Source organism: Cydia fagiglandana, chromosome 26 (genome assembly GCF_963556715.1).
Source record: "Cydia fagiglandana chromosome 26, ilCydFagi1.1, whole genome shotgun sequence".
Classification (NCBI taxonomy): Eukaryota; Metazoa; Arthropoda; class Insecta; order Lepidoptera; family Tortricidae; genus Cydia; species Cydia fagiglandana.
This window is the reverse complement of record NC_085957.1, coordinates 9,717,994-9,740,841: the sequence shown is the minus strand read 5'-3', so window position 1 is coordinate 9,740,841 and position 22,848 is coordinate 9,717,994. Positions and strand designations below refer to the sequence as shown.

The 22,848-nt window shown below is 38.2% G+C and overlaps 1 protein-coding gene across 4 annotated transcripts in view; it reads left to right on the top strand.

Annotated features, from left to right (window-relative positions):
• Positions 1–871: 871 nt before the first annotated feature.
• Positions 872–22,848, top strand: part of LOC134677390 (uncharacterized) — a 49,726-nt gene continuing 27,749 nt past the window's right edge. For 3 of the 4 annotated variants that reach the window (XM_063535840.1, XM_063535837.1, XM_063535839.1), the window contains exon 1: positions 872–1,182. In XM_063535840.1, the coding sequence (XP_063391910.1) occupies positions 1,180–1,182 (3 nt within the window). In that variant the 5' untranslated portion in view covers positions 872–1,179. The remainder of the gene's footprint in view (positions 1,183–22,848) is intronic. The other variant, XM_063535838.1, reaches the window with a different exon arrangement.

Sequence of the window (22,848 nt, the reverse complement as noted above, 5' to 3'; positions counted from 1 at the left end):
GCAATAAAGAGTATTTGTATTGTATTGTATATAAATGTAATGAAACCGCAGGGAGTGTTTTAAATCGACACGAGTTGCGAATTACTTATTCGCACGTGTATCGAAGAAAATTTTACACAGAACATATGACCCTTTTTAACTTTTTACATACGCACGGAATATAGGACCATATTTAGGTACCTACTGTAAACTAAATTATTTCACACCATGCATGAAATAAAGCACCAGACTAATAGAGAAACGTAGACAGTTGAAATTCGCAGATGATGTATTTCTGTTGCCGCAATAACAACAAATACTAAAACAGAATAAAATAAATATTTAAGTGGGACTCCCATACAAGTCATACAACAAACGTGATTTTTTGCGTAATGGTACGGAACCCTTCGTGCGCGAACCCTACTCGCACTTGGCCGCTTTTTATTAGCAAGAAAAGCGATCCAATCACCGACTGATTGTCAATATTCCACTGACATTAACATACTTCTTAAGTTTAGAAACCTTATCAGAGACCACGGCATTCAACAACAACGCCCCAAATTAAAAAAATGTCGTAACCTCACCGACTCACTTTCATACTCACTTATGTAAATTTGCAAAATTCTTCACAGATCCGCCACGGGCGCGGCTCACAAATAAAAGAGAAAATGTACGTATAAAATATCCTGGTTTACAACTATCAAAACCTCAATGCAAAATAGCCTTTAACACCTGTAGTTAAGATTCGTTATCGCTTTTAGATCGACGAAGATGATCGTAAGCTTTACACGAAAACAAACTGAAGATAACCATCAAAACATTTAAAACTTTAAAGTTTTGAGGTTAGGACTCACATTTGACTTGACGTGTTAATATCAACTGACAACAAAGTTGCATCAAAATTATTACAAAATATGCCCTAAAACATTTGAAATAAGATCGAGAATAGCTTGGGATTTTCTAATAAGAGATTGGCTACAGGTTTTCATACACCGCTCTGCCATATGGGAAACAACATCCCACTTTCTTCGGCAGAGATCTTGACACGGCAGTCTCGATTCGAACTCGAACGCGGCAGATAGTCGCGTTAAAAAAAAACATTTAAAAAAGTTCAAGCGCGCCAAAGTGTGTGACATTAGTGGGTGTTTTTTTTTTAAAGACCATTTTGTGCCTGGATTTTGGATACTTATCATTGGAAAAATGGTGAGTTATTAATAATTAAGGCACTAAACAATAACAAATCATTAATTTTATTTAAATTATATTTTAAAATTATAAAATATTTTCCGCGCTGTTTAAAAAGTTTTCCATTACCGGAAGCCATAGAGCTTACGACGTTTTTTTTAAAAAAAGTCGGTCAAGCGCAGGCTAAACGATGTCACAGCCTCACAGCAATTAAAATGCAATGTGGTGTGTCGGCCAATGGTAAACGATGATCATTAATTAATTAGTTAACGGTTAACTCATTAAAACAACGTATACATTATCCTGGAATTTTCTCAATTTTTCCGGTTGAAAGTTTTATAAACTGTATTTAAACTTTTTAAGTTTCTGAACAAACGAACTCTTAACTTAAGTTGTATCCAGACGAGACAATTTTTCGCCAATCTGATGAAATTCTCCTATCGAACAGGGCCGTGCGGACGCAAATACCAATTTTATTCCCCGATCACATCAGCAGGTGCGGACACAAAAATGCCAATTTTCATAGTAGAATGCAAATTGGTGATTTAATCTGTGTACGTGTGGACGCTAGATGAGATTGACCAATTATTTTCCTGAACAAATCGACTGATTTCGTCAGTCCCGTCTTGATACCTCTATATAGTCCTTCTAGCCATTTCCGTCAGTGGAAATAGCCGCAAATTTAAAAAATGTAGGCGCGAAGGGTAATCGTTCCACATAAAATATTAATTTCGCGCCTTTTTCTACTGACAAAGTTGTTTGACCGATTTGCAAAGACAAAGTTAGGTACCTACTTAATGACATCATTAATGCCAAATGTCTATAAAAATATGATGTTTATAATGACACTCCCACACTTTATTCAGTTCAAATCGGTCTGAAGTTAGCTTAGACCGATAATATTTCAACATAAAAGGAAATTTAAATATGTTACCAATATTACTGAATTACTTAACTAAGTATAAATAAATTACTCGAATTCTAGGCTGCATTATGTCACTAATATGCGGGTTCAGTATGTAAATACAATAAATAATGGTAGGTACAGTTACCGAGCGCTGGTGGAATAGCGCTAAGAGCGACTTGCAATCCGGAGGTCGCGCGTTCAAATAGCGGAAGCAGTTATAAAGTTGACCCAAAAATTTTTTATTAAGCTATGAGCTTCATCACATATGTTCCTTGAGTAATTCTAAGGATTTCAAGCCTGGGAGGCAATAAGAAATGTGTGTCTACTCGGATTTGTAATGGATTCAAACTTTCAACCCCTTTTTAACCATGTTAGGGGATGAATTTTACAAAACGCTGAAATTACTTTTCCTGTCTTTTAATAATATCCCCAAATACAAAGATTCAAGTCCCGCGTTCGAATTTTTTTTTGATATCCATACAAACTTTCTACTCCTTTTTCACCACCTTAGGGGATGAATTTTCAAAAACGCTGAAATTAGTTTTCTTGTATTTTAATAATATATCGTTTTACGAAGTATCAAATTCCTAGCTTAAAATAAAACTTGAACCCCATACAAACTTTCATCCCCTTTTTAACCCCCTTAGGGGTTGAATTTCTCAAAATCGCTTCTTACCTCTTGTACACTTTATAAATGTAATCTAGTGTGCAAATTTCAACTTTCTATCTTTTGTAGTTTCGGCTCCGCGTAGCAAAAATCTCCAACCAAATTTTTAACCTTTTTACGTTTTTCTTGTAAAATTACTATGAAATTGAAAAAACAAATATCAGAAATAATTTTCTACGTCTTTGGTTTATACGAAAATGATACCAAACTTGCCCTAGTACCCACCAGGATCAGAGTAGATTTTTTTTAAAGATGACGGGTGGCGGCCGTCTTTATACTCCACCCTCCCCCCCACTTCAGGCTAGAAATGCTTAGAATTACTCAAATATCAGATGTGATGAAGCTCATAGCTTAATAAAAAATTTTTGGGTCATGTATGGCAGCGTTACATAACTGACTCCAGTAAAACCCAGGCTCGTACCAATGAGTTTTTCGGAACTTATGTACGAAATATTATTTAACCGATTCGGGACTGATGACACACCTGCCGTGTCATCAATGTTTTTTACGTGTGGCGTATGACACGGGAGGAGTGTCATCATATTCTATGGCGCATGGCATGGCTGCCGTGTCATGAAATGATTGCTCCGCGCCACAGCCAATAGTTTTCGAAAATGGAACACGCAACGAATCGGTTAATATTTACCAGTTGCTTTTCGGTGAGAACACATCGTGAGGAAACTGGACTAAACCCAATAAGGCCTAGTTTACCCTCTGGGTTGGAAGGTCAGATTTCAGTCGTTTTCGTAAAAACTCGTCAGATCATGGGATTAGTTGTCAAGCGGACTCCAGGCTCCCATGAGCCGTGGCAAAATGCCGGGACAACGCGAGGAAGATGAAGAGTCTCCATAATTTCTTGCACTCCAAAGCGCGCTAAAAGATCTGACAGTTTTAGACCATGACACAGGATCTGAAATTGAAATATCGGAATATAAGTAGCTTTATTTATGTCTAGTTTTTATTATACCTAAAATAAAATAAATTTTAGGGGACGTCTTACACAGATCAACCTAGCTCCAAACTAAGCAAAGCTTGTACTATGGGTGCTAGGCGACGATATACATATATACTTACATAAAAAAACTCCCATGACCCAGGAACAAATATTGCTGTTCATCACACAAATATATAAATGCGCTTGCCGGGATTTGAACCCAGGACCATCGGCTTCACAGGCAGGGTCACTACCCACTAGGCCAGACCGGTCGTCATCTATTGACGAAATCATCATAAATTTTATGGAAGCGATTTTTTTAAAACAAGCAAATTCTTTGTCTTTCGTATGGTACACTCAAACATGCATACATCGGGTGTGGTTGTTAAATATTTTGACTAATTAAGTGAAAATTAAGGCTGCTATTTAACTGATCACCAGATTTAATAAAATTTAATACCAAAAAAATCTACTTTACCACCCTAAAATAATGAATGATCACCAAAATTATAACACCATTTTAATGTGAAATGATTACCAATTTTATTACATTTTACTATCCTATTAAAGGAAATGACACCAAATTAATCATTATTAACCCAAAAATTGTAAATAATTACCAAATTTCAAACCCCAATTTAATGTCAATTGATAACCAAATTTTTACATCGTGCTATCCTATTAAATAAAATGACACCAAAATAATCATTGTAAACCCAAAAATAGTAAATGACCACCAAAATTAGAACTCCATTTTAATGTAAAATTATAACCAAATTTTTAAATCTTGCTATCCTATTAAAGCAAAGCAAAATTTTCTAGTAGCATTTCGTTTCTGTATGGGTTGCAGTTCAAACCTAACCTAACCCACTTTTCTAGTAACATTTCGTTTCTGTAAGGTTCGCAGTTCAAACCTAACCTAACCCACTTTTCTAGTAGCATTTCTTATCTGGAAGGGTCACAGTTCAAACCTACCCTAACCCACTTTTCTAGTAGAATTTCGTTTCTGTATGGGTCACAGTTCAAACCTAACCTAACCCACTTTTCTTGTAACATTTCGTTTCTGTAAGGTTCGCAGTTCAAACCTAACCTAACCCACTTTTCTAGTAGCATTTCTTTTCTGTAAGGGTCGCAGTTCAAACCTAACCTAACCCACTTTTCTAGTAGCAATTCGTTTCTGTAAGGGTCGCAGTGTTAACCTAGCCCACTTAACTGATAGCAGTACAAACCTAACCTAACATACTTTTCTAGTAGCATTTCAGTATGCCTACCTAAGTTATGCGGTGCGAGGTACGGGGGTTGAGCGGGAGGGGCTAGTAATTTTGGCATCATTTTACTTTATTTGGTAAGATGTATAAATTTTTTGGTATCACAGTGGTTTACTTAGGTGAAAATATCGCATTTATTTGGTCTTCAAGATTTGGTGATCATTAATGATTTTTGGTAATCATTCAATATATTTGGTATTCGAATACAATTTGAAGTGCAGTCGTAATTAAAATGGTGGTACATTTGTAATTTTAGGCCTTATTTTTTTGGTGTTCAGTAATTTTTTTTGGTAAGCATGATTTTTTATTTAGGGTACCAAAGTATTTTTTGGTGGTCATTATATTTGTAGCCGAAAATTAATATAAACAGCGAAAGTTGAAATTAGTAGCACGTGTTAAATCCTCGTTTTGTGTAGTTTTCAGCTTGCGAATTAGTTATGTATATAGGTACCTATTATTTTCTTTCTTTTTTCCGTGGGTAAATTGGTTATCATTGTTATCAACTTATCACTACATTACATATACAGGGTGGAAAAAAATAAGTGCATTCCCGTCACCAGGGAGGTTTTGGGATTAGGTATACTGAGCAACTTTTACTATGGGACCAACCCCGAAATCGCGAAAAAATTATTAGCTGTTTCATAAATTTTGGCTGGTCCATTTTTATGGGTATTTTAGTAAAAGTTGCTCCGTAGGTATAATTCCAAAACCTCACTGGCAACGGGAATGCATTTATATTTTAACCACCTCTCCTATATGCGAGCGGAACATCGCTATATACAGGGTGGTTTCTGTAACAGGAGCAATGAATTAAACTAAAGGCTGTCTGTACTCCTCAAACTGACCAACATTTGATCAGCAACTTTTAAAAATTATGAATCCTTTAGACTTCCTCTTTTTCATACTTAAAATAAATATTGCCTTCAATGTACGCTGACATCAGTGTGTTTGACGTTACTTGTCACGACGCATTTAACATAACAAAATTTGCAATACATTGAGTCTTAGAATAAACTTTAAAGTGTATAAAAAGTCATACCATGAGTTATTTTCAAAAGTTGCTGAACAAATGTTGGTCAGTTTGAGGAGTACAGCCTACAGTTTAATTTATTGTTCCTGTTGCAGAAAACACACTGTATATGTACCTACTTGTCATCAGATAGTTTTGGAGGGAATACCATAGAAACATTAAGGCGCGGTAGGCTCAGGGCTATAACCGCGAAAATCGAATTTTGCAAATTGGGGGGATTTTTCTCTGTCACTCTAATTACGCCTTCATTGGAGTAAAAGAGAAAGATCCCCGCAATTTGCGAATTGATAACCTCCTCCTTTGAGATTTGAAAGTCAGTTAAAAAGTAAACGGTACTGAAAATGACCATAAACAAAAAAAATGTTTCCATAATCCCGCACGTCACATTCGAGTTTATTGGGTACAGCGAGTGATAGTTGCTCGCGCACTCGACATCCGGACGCGTCATGGAGGTCGCAAGAAGCGATAATTAAACCTTTTCTATTTGTACGGGTGAACGGGGGAAATGAACCATTTTTAACTGCTGTTCTTGACCGCGAGTCTTGCCAAAAGCGCCAAGAACGCTTATTGCCCCCTGTGGCCCATTTTATAAAGCTACAAGTTACAATTTACAAGCGGAAGTCTCTTTCTAACCCTATATGTTAGAACGAGACTTCCGCTTGTAAATTGTAACTTGTAGCTTTATAAAATAGGCCACTGGAACTCAAACACAAAATACATAGTTCTTTATAAGTTTCACACAAACACAAAATAGTTCTTTACAGTTTCACACAAACACAAAATAGTTCTTTACAGTTTCACACTAACACAAAATAGTTATTTACGATACAAGTGCGAAAAAGAGGTAATTCGAAACGAGTGGCGATAAATTAAAACACGACCGAAGGGAGTGTTTTAAATCGACACGAGTTGCGAATTACCTATTCGCACGTGTATCGTACAACGTTTTACAGTACATATGGCCCTTTAAACTTTTGACATCGTACGAAAAGTGCTATTTTACGCACTAGTGCGGAAAAATAGGACCATATGTACTGTAATAGTTCTTTACAGTTTCACACTAACACAAAATAGTGCTTTACAGTTTCACACTAACACAAAATAGTTCTTTTACCGATCGATGACAGGAAAAGTGCAAGTGTTAGAAATGTGCAGTTAAGCGTGAGTTGGAGTTAGTTACTGTAATTGGACTGCGGGTTTGTTTTCAGGGTCAGGGTCAGGGTCTATTCTATAATATTCTATTCTCAAAAGGAAAAAACGGAACCCTTATAGGATCACTCGTGCGTCTGTCTGTCTGTCCGTCTGTCACAGCCTATTTTCTCGGAAAGTACTGGACCAATTAAGTTGAAATTTGGTGCACATATGTAAATTAGTGGACCCAAAGATGGACATGTTTTTTTATAATTTTAAAATACATAGGTTGGAAGTTATTTAGGAAAATAGCCAAATAAAACCGGGCAAGTGCGAGTGCGCACGAAGGGTTCCGTACCATAATGCAAAAAAAGGCAAAAAAAAAACGGTCACCCATCCAAGTACTGACTACGCCCGACGTCAAAAATCACGTTTGTTGTATGGGAGCCCCACTTAAATCTTTACATATTTTATTCTGTTTTTAGTATTTGTTGTTATAGCGGCAACAGAAATACATCATCTGTGAAAATTTCAACTGTCTAGCTATCACGGTTCGTGAGATACAGCCTGGTGACAGACGGACGGACGGACGGACAGCAGAGTCTTAGTAATAGGGTCCCGTTTTACCCTTTGGGTACGGAACCCTAAAAATGACTTACTCAATCAATGTACCTTTGCTATAATATACAAAAGTGACATGACGAAAATATGACATTGACGTGTGTTTCGGCAGGAAGTTGCATTTCCAACAGTTCCATAGACAATTTTCGCATTGTTGCCATAGACAATTGAAGGTGATTCTGGTCTTTGTTGTCGCTTGGGACATCTTTAGATCATTTAACATAATGACTACATTGAAAGAGGTTAACAATAACATATACCGGGTGTGGCTTGTAACACGAGCAAATAATTAAAACATAGATTGTACTCCTCAAACGGTGACACTTTTGTTCAATAACTTTTAAAAATTATGAAGTATTTAGACTCCCTATTTTTCATACAGAATAAATATTATCTTCAATGGACGCCATCGCCACGCCATATCATTGTGATTGACGTTGCTTGTCACGCCTTAAACATAACAAAATTCGCAATACATTGCGTCTTAGAATAAACTTTAAAGTGTATTAAAAATCAAAGTACATATTATTTTCAAAAGTCGCTGAACAAATATTGATCACTATGAGGAGTACAGCCTACAGTTAAATTTTTTGCTCATATTACAGGCCACACCCGGTATAGAACTAAACGTGTCGGAACATAAAAAATCACGATTTAATAATTATTAAAACTGTCGCTACTCGACTAATTGACTAACGTATTTCAAAACTGTAAATATACTTAATTGTATGTAATTCTCATTTATAAGCGGCAGGCATATCGTGAAACGTGAAAATCTTTGACCCGATCCCTGAATCGACGGAGCCCCACTACGCGGGGCTCCTATTTCTGGGCAGTTTGCCCTTCGGGCATCTGAAGCAACCTAACGAACCTATCTTACTTATATATATTGGTTTAATGTGACTATTCTCAAAACAATACACAGGAACATTACGATCTGCCTGATCTTACGATCGGCCGCCGACAGATACATCAAGGCGGCTTGATAACAAGGGCCTACCAGGAAACGCGAAACTCGGCTATCTGCCTCTTTATCGGTCGAATAGACAAGAGTGATATAGAGGTCAGATATCAAAATTTCGACTCTCTCGTTTCCGGTATACCCTTACAGGCCTATTCGGATTTCGAGATAATCACAAGATCTTGAGACGATTTAGAGATCAACTAGATCTACATTAGATATCGACTAGATGTGACTCGGATATTTAAGTCATAACTTCTTGTCGAAATCGTTCAAGAGGACCTCCAGAATCGCAGAATCGTCAAATTTGACATATCTATCTTATAAATATCTTTAAATTATCCGTATCGTAACTTGTTGAAGTCTAGTAGAAATCTAATTCATTTTCCGAATGTGGTAGTGGCGCCGTCTACGCAGAATTTCGCGTAATATTCCCTATTAAATGAATCCATGTCTTTTCTTAAAGTTAAAAAGTTAAAGTTTGTTAAAAAAGTCCATTTACTTTCGAGACAGCATGCAGTCGGAACTTATCAACGGCGTTGTGAGAACTAGTTTTAAAACCTTTGTTTCAAAATTTATGTAAATTGGTCTCTAAGTGCGGTTGCGAAATTTTACTTTTGTCGTAATAATTACTGTTTTCTCGTGTATAATTAAACTAGCCCGGTTAAGGATGACTCACGTTAGACCGGGCCGTGTCCGGGCCGGAGCTTCCGGTGCATCCTTTTCTATGGAAAGCATCACGTGATCGCCTGTCATGTCATAGAAAAGTAAGCCCCGGAAGCTCCGTCCTGGACACGGCCCGGTCTAACGTGACTCATTCTTTATGAGAGTTTATTATAGATGCACCGGATAATCGGTTAATATCCGGTATCCGGCCCATAAATTAATATCCGGCCGGATAGTGGGTCACTCATTCATTCGTTCATTCATAAAGAAATAAATTTATGAAATAAAATAGAATATAATATATGGTATTTATACCTGTACAATTTTGGTGTCGTTGTTTTTTGGTATAGAACATCATTATTCTACACTATGCAGGACACAACAAATAGGTAGAGCATAGTAACATAGACAGTAACGGTCATAATCGTATTCTTTTATTATTTTAAAACAATTTTTAGATTCCACTCACTTGCACGCGCACTCATTTTGAACCTAGAAATGAGTCCACGCCAACGTTCTAATACGAAACAGGTCAAAACCTGCACAATGCGCACCTGAAAAACCGAAATGTAGGTATAGTTCCTCCGGCCGAATATTCGGCGGCCGGATACCCAAATTTCGGCCGGATGACAGGCCGAACATCCGGTATGCGGCCAAACAACTTTTATTATCCGTTGTATCTCTAGGTTTTATCAATGATCATCATCGCTGACAAAGTCGTGAGCAGAATCTATTCCTTTTTCTTTTTTATATGTAAGTAGCATACTAAGTATCCATTGCAATTCAATTTATATCAACCACAAGTGGAACGAAGATCATATCCCATAATTTAATTTGCCCTAATTCTTTTTTTTTTGCGGTTATCTTAATCTCCAAATTTCTATTGACTGACTGGCTTTTGTGTGCGTTGCGTATTTATTGTAAGCGTTGAATGACTCTTGAATGACCGAATGGTTTATCTCTTCATTCATTATTGGACTTAAGTACGACTCACACTTGTCTCTTGCGGGTTTCAATAAAAACTTCAAAAGTTATGGACACAAATTAACACAATGTAAATGATGTAACCATTTCATAACTTATGTGGTTTTCATTGTGATCTTCAGGGGTCATTTTATATGGAAACGGAAAACTTTTTCTCATACAGCCATAATTATGTAAGCGGTTCCACTTACTTCACTTATAAAATTATATTTACTCGAAAAATCGGGAAAAAGTAAAAAGAAGGGACATAAATAAAAAAACCGGGCAAGTGCGAGTCGGACTCGCGCACGAAGGGTTCCGTACCATAAAGCAAAAAAAAACGGGAAAAAAAGCTTAAACGGTCACCCATCCAAGTACTGACCCCTCCCGACGTTGCTTAACTTTGGTCAAAAATCACGTTTGTTGTATGGGAGCCCCATTTAAATCTTTATTTTATTCTGTTTTTAGTATTTGTTGTTATAGCGGCAACAGAAATACATCATCTGTGAAAATTTCAACTGTCTAGCTATCACGGTTCGTGAGATACAGCCTGGTGACAGACAGACGGACAGACGGACGGACGGACGGACAGCGAAGTCTTAGTAATAGGGTCCCGTCTTACCCTTTGGGTACGGAACCCTAAAAACCAATTCATAATATCAGTATTTGCTAGAATATGGTAACGAGGCTCGGAGTAATTAACAATGGAGCCGCCATTAACAGGCATTCCCCTCTGTCGAAAATAGGCGGCCAATGGTCAACCATATGTATGGACTGACGTTTATCTGACATGACGTACCTATACATTTGATGTGCCCCTCCCCCGCAAAAAACGGCAGACTATTTTGTACCGAAAATTTTAGACATGGCGTCTCCGTTGTTAATTACTCCGAGTAACGAGGCAAGATCTTATGGCTAAGTTGTCCAATGTCCATGCATATTCAACCTGCATGCAGGCGTGCAAATTATAATAGGCGATATAATACCCAATAATTGTAAAAGAATTGTAACCGTGTAAATTAATTATAATTATAATATTATTTTAATAGGCGGTAAACCGTAGGTACAACTTTTATGAACCTTTAAGGCCCACTTGCACCATTCCACTAACCCGGGGTTAACCGGTTAACCCTGGAGTTGCCATGGTTACCCATACAATTAGACATTAGGTTAACGGTATAACCGCTTAACCCCGGGTTAGTGGGATGGTGCAAGTGGGCCTAAGTGTTTTTAGTCAGTTTTATGTACTTTTTATGCACTTCTGACTTATGTCACTTACCATGTATGTGTTCTAAATAAATAAAATAAAATAAACTTTACATAGCTATAAAGGGACCCACTTATTAACAGTCCGCTGGACGGTATCGGCCTGTCAGTTAGAACAAAATTTTGACAGTTCCGAACAACTGACAGGCAGATACCGGCCGGCGGACTGTTAATCAGTGGGCCCCTTAAGATAGAAAAGCGTCATTTCAATAATATAACGTAAGATAAGATCGGTCGGATCCGGAAGTTTCGAAACTTATCTCGAGAAAGGCTTCTAACCGGTTAGCTGTGCCACAGTATACGTATGAGCAGTACATTGAGATCACAGTTGTCGAGGACTAATTCGAGGTTTTCTATGTTATTTATACTTTTTATACATTTTGTCTATGTTTTTATGCTATTTTGTTTTACCTTTTGTTTTTTACACTAGTTGTCATTAAATGCTGTTTGAAAAGCCCAGCTTTTTCGTTTGCTCCCAAAATTTTAGCTATCGAAGTGGAAATTGTCCTGGATTCCGGGACAACAGTGGATGGATTAAGTTATTTTGTTTTCATCACAATTGATCGTAAAAGGCGTTATTACGCGTAGGCGATGTGGTCCGTAAAGGGGCCCACTGATTAACAGTCCGCCGGACGGTATCGGCCTGTTAGTTATTCGGAACTGTCAAAATTTTGTTCTAACTGACAGGCCGATACCGTCCGGCGGACTGTTAATCAGTGGGCCCCTTAAATTTCGACCTAGGGCTGTATGTTTTCATCACACCTGCTTCAGCCTAATGTACGTCCGAAATTAGGTTGTACCTTTATTTTTTCCCTTTATTCTCACAAGTGCGATGTCTAATAGTAATTTATTTTGTCAGTGCATTTATATGGTAATAAAAAGTGCGATGAAAAACATTGTGTGCATCACGATTGGTAAGTATGTACAGGAAAAATGAATCGTGTTAATTAAGCCCTCACCTTCGGCTTCGTTCGTATATGTATATATTCTTGTTTACCGCTTTTAATACGCATGGTACCTACTAATTTATTTCACATTACACCTAGTTTAAAAGGAATTATAAATAAATAAATAAATAAAATATTTATTTATGTATCAACCATTCAACTCATTGCATTTGACATTACAAAATTAATTATTCTTCTTCTTCTTCTTCCGGCCTTATCCCACTTTTATTTGGGGTCGGCTCTCCTAATCAATTTTCTCCAGTTATATCTGTTCCGGGTCGTCGTTGGATCTATATTCTTATTCTCTAGGTCTTTCCTAACTACAGACATCCATGTAAGTCGGGGTCGTCCACTCTTTTTCGGTTCTTTCATGCACTCTAGCACCTTTCTAGTCATGTGGTCCTCCGGCCTTCTCATGACATGACCGTACCATCGGAGTCGTGTTTCCGTTAGCTTGTCCTGTATGGGTCTTATTTTGAACGAGCCTCTTATGTAACGGTTCGGCACTTTGTCCATGAGTGTCACTCCTGCAGACCACCTAAGCATTCGCATTTCAGCGACGTGAAGTTGGTCGGATTGTTGCTTCTTGAGAGGCCAGCATTCGGCGCCATATAACATTGCTGGTCTGACAGCGGTTTTGTACACTTTTCCCTTTACGCGGATGGGCATCCTCGGGTCACAGAGTACTCCTGTAAGCTCCCTCCACTTTTGCCAGCCCGTACTTTTACGATGCGCTACGTCGTTGTCTATGTAGCCGTCCTTGGTTATTACACTGCCTAGGTACTTAAAGTTTTGCACAGTTTTAAGCGCAGTATTTTGCAGGTGTAGGGTGTGTTGGGCTTGTCCATTGGCAAAATTGCAGTGCATATATTCAGTTTTCTCTCTGCTTATTCTCAATCCCGCTTTTTCTAGGGCTGACCTCCAGCTTTCCAGCGTTCTTTGGAGTGTTCTTGGCTCTTCATCTATGAGGACAATATCGTCTGCGTATAGAAGGTTCCAAGGTGTTGGTTTCTGGATATTAGACGTGAGGTAGTCCATAACGAGGTTAAATAAAAGCGGGCTGAGAGCTGACCCTTGGTGAACTCCAACATTTACGTGAAACTCATCACCCATTCCCGCTGAACATCTTACTTTTGTGGTGGCGTTCCTGTACATGTCAACTATCATCCGTATGTAACATTCGGGGACCCTCTGGTACCGCAACGCCTGCCAAATCAGAGGTCTCGGGATTCGGTCGAACGCTTTTTCCAGGTCTATAAAGACCATGTGTAAGTCTTTCTTGTTGTCCCTGTAGGCTTCCATTAAAATACGGATGGTGTGGATTGCGTCGGTTGTTGATTTCCCGGTGACAAAGCCGCACTGATTTTCTGTCACTGATGTTAGTTTGCGAAGTCTTTGGTCCAGAACTCGTTCCCAAATCTTAAAACTGTGTGATAGCAGTTTGATGGCACGGTAGTTCCCACACAACCTTATATCGCCTTTATTTTTATAAAATGGCACTAGGAAGCTCTTCCTCCATGCCTCAGGAATGCCATCCAATGGAAATTTGTTAAAAAGACTTGTCAAAAAGTACACTCCGGTGTCACCCAATTTCTTCCACAGTTCGGCTGGTAGGTTGTCCGGGCCAACGGCTTTGTTGTTTGCCATTTTACTAACAGCTGCCTTGACTTCGTCAGATGTAATGATTGGCCACGGTCCTTTGACTGTTGGTAGCTGAGCAATTGGTTCGCATGGGTATGTCTCATTCAGCAAGTTTGAGTAATACTCTTTCCACCTCTTGTTTATCTCCTTATCAGATGTAAGGATGGTTCCTTGGAGATCCTTTATATACTTGACTGCCTTGGTATCGCGAGCGTCTTGATGTCTCTGTTTGGCGATTTTAAAGATCTGTTTATCGTTTTTGGCATTTTCAAGCATATTATAGAGACCCTCCCTATTCTTTGCCCTGGTTTGGGCAACTGCGCGCTTAGCTTCCTTTTTTGCGTTTCGATACTCGGTTTCGCTGATTTCGCTCTTCGTGTTCTGCCAGGTTTTAAATAAGTTTTTCTTTATTTTAAGCTTTTCTTGGACCTCTGGGTTCCATAGTGTGGGGTCTTTATCCTCTCTGGTTATTCCGGTTGAGACGCCTAGATATGTTGTGGCCTTCTGAATGCAAATCTCGTGGAATTCTTCCCACATCGTATTCGCATCTTTGTCTTTTTGTGTGTTATGTATGTAGGCGTTCAGATCAGCACAGAGTTTTTGACCTTCTTCTTGATCCAGCTTATACCAGCGTATCTTGGGTACTCTACCTGCCTTAACTGTTACTGATCTCCGTGTGATAAAATCGGCAACCAGTAACCGGTGTTGGGATGTTAAAGGTTCGCCGGGTATCACTTTACAGTTTTTGAAGGTTTTAAGTAGGTGTCGATCTGCGAGAACGTAGTCGATTTGTGTACATTTTCCACCACTCTTGTATGTTATGAGATGTTCTTGGGGTTTTGAAAAGAAGGTGTTGATAATTGCCAAGTTAAACGTGGCGGCGAAGTTTAAGATGTCTTCCCCTTGTGGGTTTCTTCTTCCGTAGCCGTTGTTACCGTGGATATCTCTGAATGAGTTGGTGGTTTCCCCGACATGACCATTGAAATCTGCTCCAATGTATTTCGACTCGGTGCTTGGTATAGATTGTACCAACTCATAAAGATCTTCCCAGAAGGCGCTCTTTTCCTTTTGCGATAGCCCTATCTGTGGCGCGTATGCTGATATAACATTCATACATTCCTGATTGTCAAGTGCAAATTTCACAGCTATGATCCTATCACTGACCCTTTTCACGTCGACTACTCGAGCTTGGAAGTTCTTATCCACGACTATGCCGACGCCGTTCTTTTTATTTTCTGTGCCGTTGTATATGAGTTTGTAGTCATTACCGATATTGCGTGCTTTGGACCCCTTCCACTTCGTCTCCTGAATGCAACAAATGCTGATGCGTCTTCGAAACAACACTTCGCTTAATTCCGAGCTGCGTCCTGTCATGGAGCCCACGTTCCAACTGGCAATGCGAATTTTTGGGACGTGGGCACCAGGCTTCTTCGCGTCGCTTCGGGGGTACGCCCTAACATCTGTAGCATTTCCTTGTTTTTCGCCTGATACGTCGCTTCCGGGGTACGCCCTAGTAGTAGACCGTTTCTTTGTATTGCTGTGATTCATGTTGATTAGGAGACGGTTGTTTGGCTATGGTTTTACGGCCGGTTGCCACCTGACGCCAAGGCAGTGACCCCTCCTGCTAACTGGGGCTTAGGATGCCACCGTTGGCTCGCGCTCCTCCGCTGCCATCCTCAGCACGGAATCCTGCCTGATGCCGCTGTCCCCCGCCGGCCCGGTGTCAGAGTATGTCCGAGCGGCCCGACGGGGGTGCCTGTTGGTCCGCGGGAGGTATTTTATTTCCCTCCTACCCGGCATATCTGCCGAGCATTCCCCGATCCGCCACCTGGGGACGCGTTCTCTAGGGGTGAGGCTCCCCCGAGAACAAAATTAATTATTCAAATTGAATTAAATTACACTAAACTAATAGGGGTTAAATTATAACATTATAAAAATATTAGTTTTGCTTAGTTTGGTAGGGTAGGTCGATCTGTGTGAGATTGTCCCCAAATATTTATATAGATATATTTGTATATATAATATTTGCACGTTATTATACTGTATATTGTCACCGTGCCCACAACAATTAAGTGGTAACAATCGTTCCCACAAGTTCATTGTGAAGGTCGACTCATTAATGATTGTACTGATTCATCGTCAAAAATAACTATACATTTACCGCCTTAACACCAGCGAGTTAGGTGCAAAAGTGTGGAGATAATTTTGATGTTCGCGCCTACTTATTCTAGTTTTAAGCGAAAGTATTTGTATAACTTAATGGGTCTTGTTAGAGAATGTCATGTTTAATTTGTATCTGGGGAATTTCTAAAGGAAATTTATGGTTTATTAAGATTTAGTAAAGTTTAGAAATTACAACGTCATAATTTTATAATCGTCTGATCGAATTTAAGAGCCCATGAACGTGCACACTAGCGCCACTGTTAAATAATCGTGATTATTTAAATTTAACGTCCAAAGTTAAAACGGCTCTTTTTGTTTTGAGTTCATAGATCGATGAATCCAGCAACATAAAAACTAATCTTATGTATTCAAAAGGTACTTAAATACAAAATACAGTACGTAGCGGCCCCCATTTTTTAAATATCTTTCGTTAAATTTAAATAGTTAATCACGATTATTTAGCAGTGGCGCTAGTGTGCACGTTGATGGGCTCTTAAACTGTCGTGAGTCATATTATAGTGTTTCAGAGAGCCTATAGAGTAAAATACGTGAGTTAAACCAGAGCAAAGACATATGTAAGTTCGTATAAGATGAATAAATAGCATCAGCGACTCGGTTAACTTGTTCTGAGGTTGATCAGTGGCAACAGGTACAGCAGCCGAAAGGTTGTTACTCGATTAGCGCCACCCAGGGGACACGTGCAGGGTGTTGGTGGCAATTCCTGCGGACGTGAGTAACACCATCCCCCAAACATGTTAAACTATAGTACCTATTCAATAAGCATTAATTATTAAGCGACCAGTTTGTAGCCATACGATTAAATAAGATGAATAAAGTCTAAGGAAAAAACGTGCCTCGGAAATCAAGAAAAAGTCATTCTCGGATAGATGCCACACACACCTTTAGCCTATACTCGGCTAGATGGCGTGACGACACCGTTTCATATTTAACAATTTTAACACATAAATATCAGTGAATGAACATGGATCAAAATGAAATAAAAAAAAATCATTTATCCATATATATACCTACATTTTTTTGATAATTTTATACGATTTCATTTTGAGTTTTAGTCGTGTGTCGATAGATGGCAGTAAATTTACTGTGACTACAAAATTAACAATGGCAGGACCTCTCTATACTATCTATTCTTTTTGACCAGAGTTAAACTGCATAATTATTGCAATGTATGGATCTTATCATCCGAAATAAATATATTAAATAAATAAGTAAATAATTATAGACGTTTTTTTAGCATTAGAAAAAGACAACTCGATCTTGACGTGTCTTTAAATTAAAAAACGCTTTTTTAAAATCAATAACTATTAATTATGAAAGAAAAAGAATGTAAATAATCGTTACATATTTATTTTTCAATAGCGATTTTCAATAAAAAGACACGTCAAGATTGTTTCCCTTTTTTCTAATGGTAAAAAACGAACTATAAGTAGTTTAATAGGCGTGACCTTTATTTTTTTGTATTTTTTTTTTAAATTTTACTAGAATTTAGTGAAGAGACAAAATTTCCTTATCTTTAAAATATGAGTGCATTTTTTTATCAGACTTAGTAAAACGCGTATTTTCATAACTCGACGGATCGTATTTGGGACAAATTTTGATTTCGTATTTATTCTGCCCAAAGCCTTTGTTTAATTTTTTTTGAGTGTGTATGTGTAACTACCTATTATAAGAGTGACAAGCAAAGTCTGTGCTATCAAAATCGTCGCAGAGTTATCTTGGTCGAACTCTATACAAGAAAGCGCAGCTGGGCAATGATTCAATATTAATTAGTAAAAAGCGATATGTTTGGCGACCACGTCACATATGCGCCGAATCGATTCGCTCCGAGTGAAATCGAACCAGGCCGCGTAGCCAAGATGCCAATCGCTAACGCTCCGTAGCGATCGAAACGCAACTGTCACTGTCACACTAATGGGGAAGAGTGATAGAGATACGCAATACTTTTCGTTGTCGAAGCGATAGCGATTGTAACCTTGGCTAGGGGGCCAGATAAACTGGTGCGTATCGAAAATTCGAAACCATTCGATATGCTGATATGATAGCTTATATGAAAATCGAAATCGAAACATGTTACGCTAAATTGCTGGAATATTAATCAAGCTTATTGCGTCGGTACAGACAAAATAGATGACGTCTAGATTTCTTCATTAAACTTGCTCGTAAAAGATGTTATGTAACTTATGTAATATTACTAGAGATGCAACGGATAGTTGTTTGGCCGGATACCGGATACCGGTTATCCGGCCGGGACACTGGCCGAATATCCGGTATCCGGCCGCCGGATATTCGACCGGCGGAACTATACCTACATTTCGGTTTTTCAGGTGCGCATTCTGCAGGTTTGACCTGTTTCCTAGTAAACGTTCGCGCGGACTCATTTCTACGTTCGAAATGAGTGCGCGTGCAAGTCAGTGGAATGAAATGATTTTTAAATTGTTTTAAAATAATAAACAAGTACGATTATAACCGTGTCTGTTTCTTAAATCCAATTTTTTTTATTCCGAAATCAAGCAATGTTACTATCCGGTATCCGGCCGGATAGTAGGTCACTATCCGGTACCCGGCCGGATAGTAAAATAATGGCCGGATAGGCCGGATACCGGATAGTAACCGGATATCCGGTGCATCTCTAAATATTACACGTAGGCGTTGCGGTCCATAAATTCTTAATTTCGACCCCTAGGTCGAATTATCTGATGCAGACTTTGTTTGGTCCGACTATAGTCTTAACTATGTAGTCGCACCAAACAAAGTCTGCAGCGGATTTGATAGCCCACGCAGTGTAAGTGTTATGTATAGGTACGTCATAATTTCATAAAAGTTTGACGTTTAAAATGACTCTTGCACTGCGTGGACTATCAAAATCGCTGCAGACTTTTTACGGTTTGACTATAATGTATTTTTTCATCACACTTGCATGATGTACCAAGTAGGTATAATTCCTACATTTCGATCAAACGCTATATTTTTTCATTTCGAAATTAGTAAGTTTATTATTTCTCTTCATTTTACTTACCATTAGACTGTATAGAATTCGACCAAGATAAGTCTGCAACGATTTTGATAGCACACGCAATGCAAGTGTTATTTATACGTCATAATTTCATAGAAGTTAGATTTAAAATAACACTTGCAATGCGTGCGCTATCAAAATCGTTGCAGACTTATCTTGATTTGACTCTAATTATGTCTCTTTTCGTAACTTCGCAAGACTAAAGTAACTAAACAAAATACGTAAGTCATGCACACAAAAACTTATGTCATAGTGATTTAGCCTATTCATTCAAAAACTGTAAAACGGTTTTAAACAAAACAAGTTTTATTCAACTTAAATGAGTATATGTTTTTACCGAACATGAGTAATGACAGTAATGGTTATGGTCGTTATGGTTATGACACAGTCATGCACAAAGTTAAAACAAAGATGGTAGAAAGTAAGCTAAGTCACGTTTTTGGGCGTTTTCAGAAATAAATATCGAAAACCTGATTCTCACAGATCCCGGTGTTTTTGGGTTCTTTCATTTCAACTCAGAATCACTAGCATATTCAACTTTGATGATAAAATAAAATGTCCCAAAAATATGTATGAAAATTGTACATTCCACTACGTCACGCACATACAAGTGAAACATTTTTTCATACTAAAACGTGACGTAACGGAATGGACATTTTGGGACATCTTTTTTTAATGGTGGGATGGAGAATGCTGTCGATTCTGAGTAGAATGAGCCCAAGAACGTCCAGATGTGAAAGAATCAGGTTTTCAATATTTATTTCTGAAAACGCCCTTTTACCCTTTGCGTAAGGAACCCTGAAAATGAACAAAAGCGACGATTTCTGAGAATATTTCATTGAAAACCCGCTTTTTACGGTTACTTAAAATCTCCGTAACAAAAACAATCACTTTCCAAACATTCGTGACGCAATGTCAAACGTCATTGAGCATATGTCAAATCGGCATGACTGTGTCAAATCTAACACGGGAGCGTGCGAAAGGTGAAAGCTTAAAGTAGACACAGTGAAGACTATACTTGTTCAAGCACAGAATAAATAATAGTACTAGGTACAGAAGACTCACTCTCTAACAAAACGCGTCTGTTACGATCAGGACAGATATGGCCGCTAGGTGGCGACAGAGCCACGCGCGGCTTATGGCTAGCCACCAAAATTGGTGTGGAACGGATGTACTTTTAGCTACCTGTTGCAAAGCTACAAAATCGCGGAGCGAGCCACGCGTGGTTCAAGCAAATCTTGTCAGTAGCAAAAGCCAACTAATTTGAATAATCGCGGGTTAGCAACACTGTTTTCGTATATAGTTGGTCAAGCAGATCTTGTCAGTAGAAAAAGGCGGCAAATTCAAATTTGAAAAAGCGGCCAAGTGCGAGTCGGACTCGCCCATGAAGGGTTCCAGTGTAGCAAGCAGTAGTAGCAAGTAACACATAATAAAATTGCGGTTTACGATTTATGACGATTAAAAACAACTGCTTACTAGATCTCGTTCAAACCAATTTTCGGTGGAAGTTTGCGTGGCAATGTACATCATATATTTTTTTTAGTTTTATCATTCTCTTATTCTAGAAGTTACAGGGGGGGGGGCACACATTTTACCACTTTGGAAGTGTCTCTCCCGCAAACTATTCAGTTTAGAAAAAATGATATTAGAAACCTCAATATCATTTGTGAAGACCTATCCATAGATACCCCACACGTATGGGTTTGACGAAAAAAAAAATTTTAAGTTTCAGTTCTAAGTAAGTTTCAGTTCTAACCCCCAAAATTTATTGTTTTATTTCTATTTTTGTGTGAAAATCATAATGCGGTTCACAGAATAGGTACTTACATCTACTTACCAAGTTTCAACAGTATAGTTCTTATAGTTTCGGAAAAAGTGGCTGTGACATACGGACGGACAGACAGACAGACAGACAGACATGACGAATTCCGTTTCGTACCATTTGGCTACGGAATCCTAAAAATGTAGGCGTGAAGGGATATCGTCTCATAGAAAATTAGAATTTCGCCTTTCTACTGACAAGATTTGCTTGACCATCGATAATTCCAAAATCGCGTGTCATCTGTGTTATATCTGTGGAATGTGGATTGTGAGTGACATTAGAGGATATAACCAAACGGAGACGCCTTGTCTGTAATTTTCTGTACAAAACAGTCTGCCGATTTCTGAGTCTGCGGGGGAGAGGCACGTTAAATGTATACGTAACGTAAAAATTGTCATGTCAGATAAACGTCAGTCCATACAATGTGTATGACCATTGGTCATAGAATTCCGACAGAGGGGGCCTGGCTATTCCGTCCAAGCCTAAAGGCGTATCCAGATTAGTAAATTTTTCGCCAATCTTATCTGATTCAATTGCCCGATCAAATCAGGAGAGTACGGACGGACGCAAGAATACCTATTTGTGAGGCCAGTATTTTTGTTCTGGGGCATTTTTTCTATTTAGAGGGTTCTAATACCACCATAAATCTAAGATTGGAGATTGACTGGACATAAAAAGAAAATTTTGTGTACTTATTAAAAGTGCAATTGTTATTTTAAATGTCAAACTTCTTTGAAATTATGACGTATAAGTAAATAACATTGCACAGCGAATGCTATCAAAATCGTTGCAGACTTTTCTTGGTCCAACTATATCAAAACTACACGCTGGTTAGCTGAAATATAACCAGTCTAAGCCGGATACTCATTAGCGAGCCGTAACCGTAACCGTTGCATGTACTGTAACCAAAAAACATAGTGTGTACGTGGGATTGGATGATGCAAGATGGGAGGGAACCACGTACACACTATGTTTTATGGTTACAGTACTCTCCAATTGTCCGTTCCCGGACACTCCTTAATAATTTCTTATCTTTTGCACCTAACTCCGACTTGTTTTTCGACGAAAGTCATAAACTTTTTAAAGATTTTTTACGTTTTTGCGAATCAAACATGATAGGTAGCTTATTAATCGCTTTATTTACTACTTAATTTTACAGTGCATTGGCGTTAGCTGTAATGCTGTAAAATATGATTTCAATAAATATTAATATCAATGTTTTTTTGGTTGCAGTATATGCAACGGTTACGGTTACGGCTCGCTAATGAGTATCCGGCTCTATGTATTATGAAACCTACCATAATACTGCATTGGTATATGAGTTACATACATATGTAAAACATCCGGAAAGTGGATCAGATTTCAACATGCGAGCATGAAACACATTTATGAAAACAAAAAGCGAAAGTTAAAGAAATATTGAAATACAATAGGTTATACATATATTATGTAATGTCAAACGCATGTTTGGCGTCACCTTTACGTCACCAATAGGAAGAGAAAACGACAAAATATGTGTGTGTATGTACATCGTAAACTACATATGTGACCTCAAAACAGTTGCGTAATGACTAATTACAATTAGAACAAATATGTACAAGTGCAGAATATGAAATAGCAAATATTAACAAACATAAATAATATATTAATACATTAATTTATT